Source organism: Gracilinanus agilis, chromosome 1 (assembly GCF_016433145.1).
Source record: "Gracilinanus agilis isolate LMUSP501 chromosome 1, AgileGrace, whole genome shotgun sequence".
Classification (NCBI taxonomy): domain Eukaryota; kingdom Metazoa; phylum Chordata; class Mammalia; order Didelphimorphia; family Didelphidae; genus Gracilinanus; species Gracilinanus agilis.
The window spans coordinates 519,216,902-519,230,001 of record NC_058130.1 but is presented as its reverse complement, the minus strand read 5'-3'; the positions used below and the strand labels follow the sequence as shown (position 1 = coordinate 519,230,001).

The 13,100-nt window shown below is 34.4% G+C and overlaps 1 protein-coding gene across 1 annotated transcript in view; it reads right to left on the bottom strand.

The window, feature by feature from the left end:
• Positions 1 to 13,100, bottom strand: part of PXDNL (peroxidasin like) — a 361,514-nt gene that overhangs the window by 105,267 nt on the left and 243,147 nt on the right. The window contains exons 13-14 of the mRNA XM_044682749.1: positions 8,110 to 8,222; positions 3,374 to 3,530 (exon numbers count right to left, since the gene is read on the bottom strand). Of these exons, the coding sequence (XP_044538684.1) occupies positions 3,374 to 3,530; positions 8,110 to 8,222 (270 nt within the window). The remainder of the gene's footprint in view (positions 1 to 3,373; positions 3,531 to 8,109; positions 8,223 to 13,100) is intronic.

The window sequence follows — 13,100 nt, the reverse complement described above, 5'->3', positions numbered from 1 at the left end:
TAAAGAACTGGAAATTAAGGGGATGCCCATCAATTGGTGAATGGCTAAACAAGTTGTGGCATATGATTTTTTTAAAATCCTTAACTTCTGTGTATTGGCTCCTTGGTGGAAGAGTGGTAAGGGTGGGTAATGGGGGTCAAGTGACTTGCCCAGGGTCACACAGCTAGGAAGTGTCTGAGGCTGGATTTGAACCTAGGACCTCCCATCTCTAAGCCTGACTCTCAATCCACTGAGCTATCCAGTTGCTCCTTGGCATATGATTTTGATGGAACAGTACTATGCTGTAAACAATGATGAGCAAGTTAATTTTTTAAAAAAACATGGAAAGACCTACATGAAACTAGGAAAAGTGAAATGGGCAGAACCAAAAGAACATTATGTACATATTGCTTGAAGAATGACTTGCATATGTCCAACTCCAAAAAAAGAACTAATTAAATAACAATAAGCAAGATATAGTTTTATATATACTTTTTTGTGCCAAATGATGCCTTTTTCTAGTGAAAGGAGGAGAGAGAGTTACCTTGGAATTTTAATGTAAAAAAAAAAATTAAATCAAGTAATTAAAAAAAAAAAGATAGGAGGGAAGAGATTAAGGGTATATGTTTTACTAAAAATACTAAGTGCCAGTGTGTTTTTAGATAGATACAACAAATGGTATTTTCAGTAAAGGCACTTAGTTTATACAACAATATGACAACATGCAATAAATGCTATGTAACTATTCATACCCTTTCACCCAGTGATTCCTCCTACTAGGGCAATATTCAAAAGGTGCTAATGAAATGGTTAAAAAATACCAAGATGGACAAAGGTATTCATAATAGTATTATTTATAATAACAAAAATCTATTAAAATGCATTTACCCTATGACTGGATATTGGCTAAACAAAATATGGTGGATAGATCCAATCAAATGTTATTGAAATATAAGAAATTACAGGTATGAAGAATAAAAAGAAATCAGGAAATAAAGATAAATGAAAACAATCAAGATAATAATACATATGAACACTGCAATAATGTTTACAAAATATTAAAGCAACAAAATAAATAGAAAGAAATAGTTTGGAATAGAATACAAAACAAATAGAACATTATTATCTTATTAAAGAAAATATATGCCTTTTAAATAAACTGAAATTAACCGTTTTACATACAATCATTTCAAATTTGTATATATATATATATATATATATATATGCTTGTTTTTGCTGGTAGTCATTAAATTTCCAATGATTATTTCTTTAAGAAAGGCTTTTGGCTTAAGGTATGCTAATAAAATCCCAGACAAAACTCTACCCTTTGGCAAAGTCAATGATAGGTGAGTCCCTGCTTGAAACATGCTGCTCAGTAACTGCTTCTGGCTTCCTTCCACATGGGCTGTCTGGCCTTCATGTGGTTACCCACCTTCCTTCTAGACTGATTTCCTTGTTTCACTTTATGTTATATCTCCCGGAGGCTATAAAGAGAGGAAATAACCATTTTGTTTTGTTTTGTTGAGTTTGTATCTTTAGCACTTAGCACATTGCCTGGCTCCTAGTAAGTGCTTAAAAAATGTTCTCAGTGAAAATTCTTTTTTTTTTTAATTTTCTAAAATACCATTGAGTCTCCAAACCACAAATTTCTTTTTACAAGATTTTTACATTTTTACATAGAAAAGGACCCGAAGTGAGTTCTTTAATTTTTTTTTAGATAATTGGTTTTCAGCACCATTGTTGCAGGTTAATGGATGTTGGGCCAGAAAAAGATAGAATGGTATGGCACAGGAAAAAGAAAATAAGTTTTTAGTATATTAGAAAATTTTTGGCAAAAAATTTTAACTGGAATACCAAATTTTCTGGTTATTATAACTGTACATATATTTCTAACTCTATCTTTAAATATTTGTACTAGTCTCAAATGAAGATGATTAAACAAAGTTTACAAAAAATTTAAAATATATTTACATTGGAATGCAAGTAATGAAAATAGCTTATATAAATTTGAAAGATATGTGCCTGAGTCATAGGAAATTTAAACCAACTATAAATCTGTTCATTTATAAGGAACTTAGATACTCTTTTTAAAAGGAAGATATTTGTCTAAACCAAATCTATTTTTTTTTTGGCACAGAGTTATAATGATAAAAATACTTGATAGCCTTTCTGGCCCTATAAGAAAGATTTAGACTATTAAAGAGAAAAAAATGGAAATTTTAAGTCAATATTTGAAAATCTTTCCACTTCTATGGAGACGGGAGATCGAAAAATAAAACAACCCTTCAATTGCTTTTTTGTGAAATGTTAATTTCAGCTGATGGCTGTAAGCTAGAAAAAAAGACTTTCAGAGCCAATATGAAAAATTGGTCTGTGCTAGCTAGCACATACAGACTTTATGTGCTTTTGATGAGTGCTCACTGTAGAATCTTTGATAATAAATCAATACTACTCCTTATAATGCCAAGATCCAGAATATCATATCTCATTATACTGTCCTCAGATCTGACTACACATAGATTCTTCTGACATGTATCAGTTCTACACACAGTAAAAGAATGTTCTTTCTGCATAGACCAGAAAGAAGCTGGCATCTTAGTCCACTTAGACAAACGTGATTATCGAATGGTACTCTTCCTTAAACTATGCTTGGAAGTGACAAAATTTTGGCCCAAGTCTATAAAACTCCATGCTAGATTTGGAAGCAGACAACCTGGATTTGAATCTTGGTTCAGACATTTATGATCAATTTGATCACAGTAAAAGCACTAAGCTTTCCTAAGCCTAAGTTTCCTTATCTCTAAAATGAGGGTGATAATAATTGACCTACTGGCCCCATTCACTTGTTATGATAAAAGTGTTTTGGTGCCATTAAAGATCTGTGAAAATATGAGAACTAATAATAATAGCTAACATTTATATAGCACTTACTATGTGCGAGGCATGGTATTAAGCACTTTACAATGATTATCTTATTTAATCCTCCCAACAACAAAAATGAAAAATCAACTGTTACCTGTAAATTGTTGCCACGTAGGAAAATCAATTAGATAAATGAGCTTTCCATTTTTAATCTACATATCTGGATTATAAAGACACAGTTCTTTTTAGTGAAAAATATTGAATACTTTTTAATAATCATGAGAATGATGATGTTGATAGCTATCATTTGGAGAGCTTCTACTATGTGCCAGGCATGATGTTAATTGTTTTAAAAATATTATTACATTTAATCCTCACAACAATCCTGGAAGATAGATTGAAAGTATTTTTTTCCATTAAAAGGTATTTAAAAACTTCTGTCCCTCTGGTTCTATAGCTTCTTGCTCATTTTAATCCTTAAACAAACCTATTGTGATATGCTCTATTGTGATAAAAATCAATAACAGCTTACCAATGGTTGTGAGTAGCATGCTAGTGGCAGCAAATCCAAAGTGATTCCTTGCAACACATTCATATCTTCCCTGGTCTGCTTGCCCAACATCCTTGACAGTAAGGGTACCTTCACTATTTACATGGAATTTGCCACTCTCCGTGATCTGAACACCTGCCTATGGAGGATTTTTTTAAATAAGAGAGAAGGAAAGGAAAGTGTTTATAATTCATAGCTCAAAAAGAAAGTTGTTATGAAAATCTTTAATTTCTTTAAAATCTTCATTTTCAGTTGTGATTATTTTTTCACATCTGTAGTAAATGTTTCTGAAAAAAGACTTCTAGAAATCTCACCGTTACCTGAAGTAAGCCAAGGTCCTTCAAAGTCTAAGAAAAAAACACACTTGTCACAAAGCCCATGTTGTTTAATATTTCAAAAAATTCAACAAAAAATGAATAAGTGCCTTTTACATTCAAGGAACTATGCTTGATGCTTGGGTAAAAAGATGAAATGAAGCATCTTGACCCTCAGGGGGATTACTCTCTAATAAGTAAAATAAAACATGTGTGTGTGTGTGTGTGTGTGATAAAAACTATAATGGGGGCAACTGGGTGACTCAGTGGATTGAAAGCCAGGCCTAGAGATGGGAGATCCTGGGTTCACATCTGACCTCAGACGCTTCCTAGCTGTGTGACCCTGGGCAAGTCACTTAACCCCCATTGCCTAGCCCTTACTGCTCTTCTGCCTTAGAACCAATACATAGAATTGATTCTAAGGCAGAAGGTAAGTGTTTAGAAAAACAAACAAACAAACACCTATAATAAATGTAGAGAGGAAGGCCATGAAAAGAGATGGTGACCAAGTTGAGTTAAGTAGGAAGTGAATGATTTCATAGAAGGGGAGTCCATTGTAGGAATAGAAAGGATGATGAGCAAAAGCTGAACAAAAACCAGGAATTCAAGGCAAATTGAGTTGATTATTGAGGACAGACACTTATAAGAAAATTTCTCAAACTTCCTTCTGAACCTCTAATTTTTTTATCTGTAAAATAAGGCAACTGGAGTGGATGCCAGGAAGAGATCCTGTTATACAACCCTGAGGAAAGTAATCAAATCCCAGAACAGTCCCGTGTCAGGGGCAATAACAAGTATCTGAGACAGGATTCTAATATGGCTCTTCTGGCTCCAAGTAACCATCTCTATCCTCTGTACCACCTAACTTGTCCCTTTTTTATCTCAAACATTCATTTCAAAGACAATCTATGATGCTAAAAAAACCTATGAAAAATTAAATTCCTCTTTAGCCACCTTGCAAGGAGGGAAAAGAGTTAGGTCAGGTCACATAAAGCTTATTTTGAGTGTAGAAAAACTTTGAGTTCCCATATCAAGTGTAATGCACTAGCTTTTATTTTTGTTGCTACATGGGTAGCTTTTTTGAGAGCTAAAATGTGTCAAGCAAGACAGTGTGACTTATCTATCAGGAAATCTGTTCCATGCCTCTGAAACATAGCTAGACCCTCAAATCCCCCAGAGAGACTGGAGGGTGGCTGGTGTGGGGATTTCTGTTTCAATGGTACTGCCTTTGCATTTTAAAGGACCAGAATCAGACATCAATGGCATGATGTTTATAAGAAAATTAGAGGAAACAAGTAAATACGAAAGAATAGCTATGCTCCAGTAATTCAATATTGATGAAATGCCCAATTAAAAATATTTATTATTTCCACAAATTTCTATAAAAAAAAAAACCAATAACCTCGAGAAGGATTAGCTCAAAGCTAATGCACTGAAATATGACAACTAACAGGGAAGGAAACAGGAAAATTAGATAGCAAAAAGGGTCAAACAATCTCTCACATGTGCATACTTAAATATATAATATATAAAACATATATATCTGATATACAAAATATAAAATATATAATAAAATATAAATATATCATTTATATATTTTGTGATATATGTATATATGTATCATATATCATATATATCATATATATCATATAACTGTGGTATATCATCAGTTGTAAAGGAAGATAGTGAGCTGAGGATGAATTGAATTTTGTATTAGTGTTTTAGCACCATGGATAGCCTCTGAAATGAATATTTGAGATAAAATGGGATGTTAGGTGGCATAATTAATAAAGTTGGTTACTAGGAGTCAAAAGAACCAAATGAGAGATCTGTCTCATATACTTACTGTCTATGTGACTCTGAGCTAGTCACTTAATCTCTATGTGCCTCAATTTCCTCCTCTGCAAAAGGGAGGTAACAGCATCTACCTCACAAGATCGTTATGAGGATCCAAAGAATCGACATACATAAAAGTGCTTTCACAAATGATGGCTGGTATTATAAAAAGGACAGTTAACAAGCTATCTTCTTCTTTTAACTATGGAATGTTTAATGAGCTTTAGGCCAATGTCTAAAAATATAACAGTCTGACGATTCAAGTTTTTGCCTTATACAAAAACCCTGGTTTATTTATGAATTGAAGAAAGAAGAAAATCATCTGAATAGAATGATTGTTAAACTTTTTGGCCACTCCATCTCCTATGACTATGAAACAGAAAGTCCATCGATAGTATTTTACCAAAAATTAACCTAGCCTTGAGAAACTCCCCAAGAAAATAACAGAAATATTTTCGGATACCAGATGTCAGTTCTGATATATCAAACCTGCACAAATTATTGTCTGATAATATAGAAACTGCTCTTCTCCACAGTGTCTCATCTGCACAGAACAATGCTCAGCACAAGATGGATATTTAATAAATTCTTGTTCAGCCAAATTAAGAACATTTGTGGGAATTAACTCCCTTAACCTTTAAAAATCTCATTGGCTGTGTTCTAATGTTCTCATTTAAGAAAAACTGCATGTGCAATCCAGCTGTGTTGTTGAAAAAGTGATCTGGGATGATGCACACGCTTATTCAGCAAAGAGCCCTGGAAAATTCAGTTTAGTAACCGTGAACAACTAGTACATCATGACATCATGTTCTTCTGGAAATAACTACACATCCTGCCGTTCCAGGGCTTGCTTCTTGTCGCTGTTACTTTGTTTTGTTATTGTTGTTATGTGGTTGGGAATAGGGGTAGGGGTGAATATTGTTATTTCTTTTAGGATCAGATTCAAAAGACAATTATATGACACTTAGAACAAAGTTGAAAGTTAAAGAAAACATGATCATTGTGTCCCAGTGATTAAATATGGGTGAGGTGCCCAATTAAAATTTCTTAATTATTATTATTATTATTTCCATAAAAAATCAAATGTGGGATCTCACAAATTCAGGACTTCTCCAGGGATGTATCCATGCACTCATAAAAGGTCCCCAAATGGTGTCCACCCAATGTGCTAGAGGCCTTCTTTGATTTCTTTAAAGATTTCTATAAATTTCTTTAAAGAAGCAGAGTGACGACCGTGGAGTCAGGCACACCTTCTGCTATCTGCTAGCTACATAACCATGGACAGATCATTTCACCTCTCAGGGTACAAGGCCACTTTTAGATTGTGGCACAAGAGGGAGACTAGCTTGTAGAGAGATAATCCATCATACTAAGTAATTGCTAAAATCCAAAATGGCAGCAGTAAAGACTTTGTATCTATTAGAAGTGATTTTATTACATTGCTTAGATTTTTGTCTTCCATAAATTGTATTTTTTTACAACCCTTACCTTCCATCTTGGAGCCAATACTCTATATTGGCTCCAAGGCAGAAGAGTGATAAGGGCTAGGTAATGGGGTTAAGTGACTGGTCCAGGCTCACACAGCTAGGAAGTGTCTGAAGCTAGATTTGAACCTAGGACCTCCCATCTCTAGGCTTGGCTCTCAATCCACTGAGTTACCCAGCTGCCCCCAAATTGTATTTTTTTTATTAACTTCTTTCTTAGAATCAGTACTGTGTATTGATTCTAAGGCAGAAGAGTAGTAAGGGCTATTATGTGACTCGCCCAGGGTTACACAATTAGAAAGTGTCTGAGGGCAGATTTGAACCTAGGACCTTCCATTTCTGGGTTTGGCGCTCATTCCACTGAGTCACCTAGTTGCCTCCATGTCTCCCTATATCTTATAGACAGCTAGGTGGCTCAGTAGATAGAGCCCTGCATCTGTAATCAGGAAGACTTACCTCCCTGAGTTCAAATCTGGCCTCAGAAATTAGCTGTGTGACCCTGGGAGAGTCATTTCATCCTGGTTGCCTCAGTTTCTTCATCTATAAAATGAGCTGGAGAAGGAAATAGCAAACCATTCCAGTATCTTTGTCAAAAAACCCTAAATGGAGTCACAAAGGGCCAGACATGACTGAAACAATTGAACAACAACAGAATCTTCCTGTGAGATTTTATTCTATGCTTTATAAAGATGTATTTTTGAGGAATTGGAAATAAGTAGGACCCTTATGAAAGTTTGAGGCTGTATCATTTTGTTGTTGTTGCATCAGACCAAGGATTTAATATAGGGTAAATAACTGTTTCTTAGCAGAATTGAACTATATATGTTGAACCAACTTTCTATGCCAGGTAAATATTGAAAGAAAATCATTTGTGAGAAGTTGTGAAACAAAATCAGATCCCCACTGATGTATTTTTTAAAGGTGATAAAGGAAACAGTTTGCTTCTATACAATAAGAAGCTGCCACTTTTATAGGAGAAAAGCATAGCTGTAATAAATCAATCAGAAAATAATAACTGCTATAGCTTTAGTACAATTCTTACCTTTTTAAAAAAAACATTATCTTTCAAAAGTTGCAGCTTTACCTTATTCCAAGTAATTATGGGTTGAGGTTCTCCTTGAGCACTACATGAAATGTTTATATTCTTCCCAACCTCTACACTTGTATCCTGAGGTAGCTGAGTAAACACAGGAAGCGCTGCCAAAAACACAAATAAACAAATGAAAATAACCACACATAAAACGTCTCTCCCCATAGTGGCCAGCCAAATCAAACTACATTTTACTGGATACTGTATTGGTTAATATTGACTTTACTGTTTGAAAATTAATTAGTTGGCAAGAAAAACAGGTCGGCTTTCATAGCAAAAGGAAAATGTGCATCCTACTAAGCCATAATAAATTTGCCCTGTAAACAAATTTAATTTGGTTTTTCTTGACTCTGGCTTATAAGACCAAAGCAAAGGGATCCTTGAAAGGAATGTGTTTTACCTATTTGTTTCTTGCAATGATTGGGGAAAATGATGTTTGGCAGTGGGCTCAATCTGAAATTTGCAAAAGAGTGAAAAATAACCAGAAAAAAATATAACATTGGCAAGTGTAGAGGATAATGGGCAAGAAACAGAATAAAAGTATCATGGAAACAATGGGATGAGTATTGAAGAATAGATGAATAGTGGAATAAATAATTCTTAGACAAATATAAGAGAGATGAGAGCAAGGAATTTTTGGATAAAATAGCAAAGACTGAAAAACCAAGAGATATCAAAATAACACAGGGAGATAAATATGATCTGATAGGTGTAATTTCCTTTTGTTAGTATGGTACTCATAATTTGAGTAAGACAATGTAATTATATATATATATACAGCTTGCCAAAAATCAACTGTAGATTCTATTTTATAAGCCTACTATGTGCTAGACATTGTACTACACTCCAAGGATAACAGATATGAGTGAAAATATCCCTGGCCTTAAAGAGCTATCATTCTAGCCAAGAAATCACTTGATACAGGAATACATTCTACATAGGAAATCAACTTATAGTATATTCAAAATATTAAAAAGTAAATACAATCTAATTTTGTAAGGACAACAGTAGCTGGGGCAGGGGGAATCTCCCATAAGAGGTATCATCAGAGTTGAGCTTTGAAGCAAATCCAGGATTCTAGGATGGAGAAGTGCAGAGAAAATATATTCCAGATGCAGAAACATACAAGACACAGAGATGAGAGATGGACTGTTATGTGTGAGAATAGCAAAAGCGCCAGTTTGGCTGGACTGAAGAGTATATGGAAGAGAGCAATATATGATAAAGATGGTAAGAAACCAATCTAAGAATAGTGGAGAGAGGATCAAAGGAGGAGCACGCTGTAAAGAACACATCTGTATACATTAAACTGAGAGTTTAAAGGTAATAGAGAACATTTGAGTAAGAATAAAAGAAAAAACAGAAGTGAGATGATCATAGGAATATTAGAGAGATAGGTCAAATGGAGGATATTTATGATGTACGTCTAACATTGAGAGAAAACTAGCCTGAAGATATGGATAGTAAAGATGGGAGATTGCAACTCCCCAGACAAATGTTAAAATATTTCATTAAGCTTAGAGCAGAATTCTGATCTTACATTACCTATTTTTTTATCTTGCAAAAATCAAAGGAATAAATCAATGGAGCTGTCACACTGGATATGCTCCTGACCAGTAAGAAATTACCTGATGATATGAAATTGATAAGGATCCTAGTGGAAGGTCACTACATTAACCTAAAGTTCATAATAATAGCTAATATTCATTATTTATATAGCATTTTAAGGCTTGTAAAGCACCTTATACATATTATCTCATTCTTATCTTCACTACAACCCTAGGAGGTGGATACTATTATTATTATCCCCATTTTGCAGCTGAGGAAACTTGAGTCACACAGAATGCAGGTGAGCTAGTAAATGTCTAAGGTCAGAATTAAACTCATTGGTTTCTGATTACAGGTTCAAAACTCTATCCATTGAGTCACTTTGCTTCCTCTTGATCATATTCAAAGAATGAAAAAACAAAAATAATAAAATATAAATATAAATATATATATATGAAACTGATGCTCAGAGAGGATAAGTAGCTTATCTAAGGTCATACAAATAGTAAGAATAAGAGGTGTAATTTGATCTCAGTTTTTCTTGTACGAGAGCCTTTGTTTTTCCCATTGTACTCTGCTGTTTTGCCTTTTTATCTTCTTTCCTCCTCCTCCCCCACAGGAAATTATATCATGCAAATATTTTGACTTAGGCAGTCCTCTAGTCTTGTGTTCAGTCACAATACATTATTGCAGTCATTGTAGGTATGGTTCTCTTGGTTCTAATTTCTTGATTCTTTGTTCATGTTTTTCTAATATTTCTCTAAATTCCTCATATTAGGCATTTATCCCATTTTATTCAAATTCCACAATTTATTCAGCCATTCCACAATTTGTGGGTACATAATATGTTTTGGTTTTAGCCATTACAAAGAATCCTACTATGAATTTTTTGTTATATATGTTGTGAGGATTATTTAGTTATTAATTTAGTATTAGTGTTGGACCTAGTAGGAAGGGCTGGAGAATTCCAAGATGGAATGAAGAAGCAGGAAATGTGTTTCTTCCTCACTGAGAGAGACTCCATGGTGGTTGGGGCAAGCAGCAACTGACAACTAGGAGACACCAGATTTGCCAGTGATCCTGTGGAAAGACCGTCACCTACTTGTGGGAGATTTTGGTAGAGACTGTTAAATCCCAACCTGAGATGCAGGTCAACTTGGGCTGGGTTAGCTCCCAGAATCTACCCACCTGGAAGAGTGCAGCTGGTGGTCCGGGAGGAGCAGAAACATCACTGGAGTGAGGCTGAACACTTCTGTTGTGAGGATACTCACTCCTGTCATGCTTTTTCCTGGGCCCTGTTTTGCTTCGGTCTTAGTTTAGTGTAGTCAAGTCCTTCCCCTGTCCCTGTGGTTTGCCCTTAGCTTGTAAGTGTAGAATCCCAATTCCCATCCTTTATCTTATAGTCCCTGATTAAAAACTGTTATAAACCTTTGCCTTTTGCCTACTGGTTCCATAGGCCCTTGCCTAGGTGGGCTGAGTGACTATTGGAGCCTAACTGCCATTTCCAGTAACTGTAACCTCCTAGTAGTTAAACTTGCTCTCCCTATCTTGTTGGGTCCTGTTCATCTGTCATTCCTGTCTCTCTCACCCCAGTGTGAACCCACAAATAGTAATTGTTAACATCCCTGGTAACCCTCCATTACATAAAGGGCCTTGACTGAGTCAAAGTGTTTGATCATTTTATTGACTTTTCATGCAGAATTGCAAATTGTTTCCCAGAATGATACAGCCAATTCATAGCTCCACCAACACTATATATGTGACTGTTTCCACTACTAGCTAACCATCAACTAATTTCATAGTCTATAATTTCTGGTGATTTGATGAATAAAAGGAAAAACTTGAAGTTGTTTTATTTTGCATTTTTAATTTGTATTATCTTTTTATTAGTGCTCTGGAACTTTTTTCCTTATGGTTATTTATATTTTACATTATATATTTTACAAATTGGTTGTCTTGATACTTTGACCACTCAATCTTATGTGTCATTTTCCTATATAAGTTGGATATCAGACTTTTATCAAAGATATGATAGCTAATTAATATTTACATAGCACAATATTCCAGGAACAGTGCCAAAGGTTTTATTATCATCTCATTTGATTCTCACAATAATTTTGGGCATCAGGTGCTATTATTATTCCTATTTTACAAATGAGGAAACTGAGGCAAACATAGAGGTAGCCATTTTCAACTGTCACACAGCTAAGTCTCTGAGACTGGATTTGAACTCAAGTATTCTTGACTCTAAGAGCAATGCTCTATTCGCTGTGCCATGCAGATGATAGATTGTTTCCCTATCAACAATTTATTTTCTTATGTACATTACATTTGTATTGTTTGTGCAAAAGCGAGAGCAATTTTTGCAATCAATTTTTTATCTTTTTTTATCATTTATCATCACCCCTATTTCTTCCTCTTTTTTTGTTAAGAAATTTTCCTCTTAGCATAGTTGTGATAGGTATTTCCTTCTGTCCTCTAACTTTTATCATTATTATCTCCATCTTCATCATTACAATTAAAAAATTTATTGTAAGCTAAGGGAAGTGAATTCAAAAAAATTTTAGAGTAAACATAGATATGACCATTAAAAAATGGGAAGCTCTATTAAAAAATTCTGGAAAAGGTAGGAATAAAACAAATAACAAAGAGAATAAAATTGTCTCAGTAAGGCTAGGTCCCAAATTGTAAAATGTTTTGTTTTTTTTTAAATGCTAAGAACAATAAAATAAGCTTTTTATGTTTACATTTGGAGGGGAAATGAATGAATAAATGTTAGTTCAGTGATAATGGTAAGTAGTATAGCCTGTAGGAACTAAAATAGAAGACAGAAATACTCAAAGGTGTAAAACAGGAGAGTCTAGTGAAAACTTAAGTCCAAGGTTAAAAAGGAAGACATGAGTTAAAATCCTTTTTTAAGGACTGCATGACCCTAGATACACCCTGCATGACCCTAGATAAATCACTTAATCTCTTTGTATCTCAATGTCCTCATCTGTAAAATAAAGAGGTTTGCCTTAATGACTTCTAATATTTCTTCCATCTCTAAATCTGTGTTGCTATGAAATGATTTGTAAGTTTTAAGACATAAGTGAACTACATCCTAGGATCTGAAAAATCTATACAGATATCCTTGCTAGACAACTATCAATAATCTTTGAAAACTCAGTCAATAAATGTTTATTAAACAACAACTCCATGTCGGGAATCGTGCTAAGCACAAAGGATGCAATCAGCCCAGTATCTTTAGCAAACCAGGTCATCTGGGGGATGCAATCAGTGAAAATTATGGATAATTCAAAAGACAAGGGGGAAAATCTGATGGGTATTTGTATGATATAGCATAGCATTGATGATGCTTTCATATGCACAAAATGTCATAAAATGTTGGCATGGGCATTGTACCCCCAAAATTATAGAAATGTTTCAGGCAAACT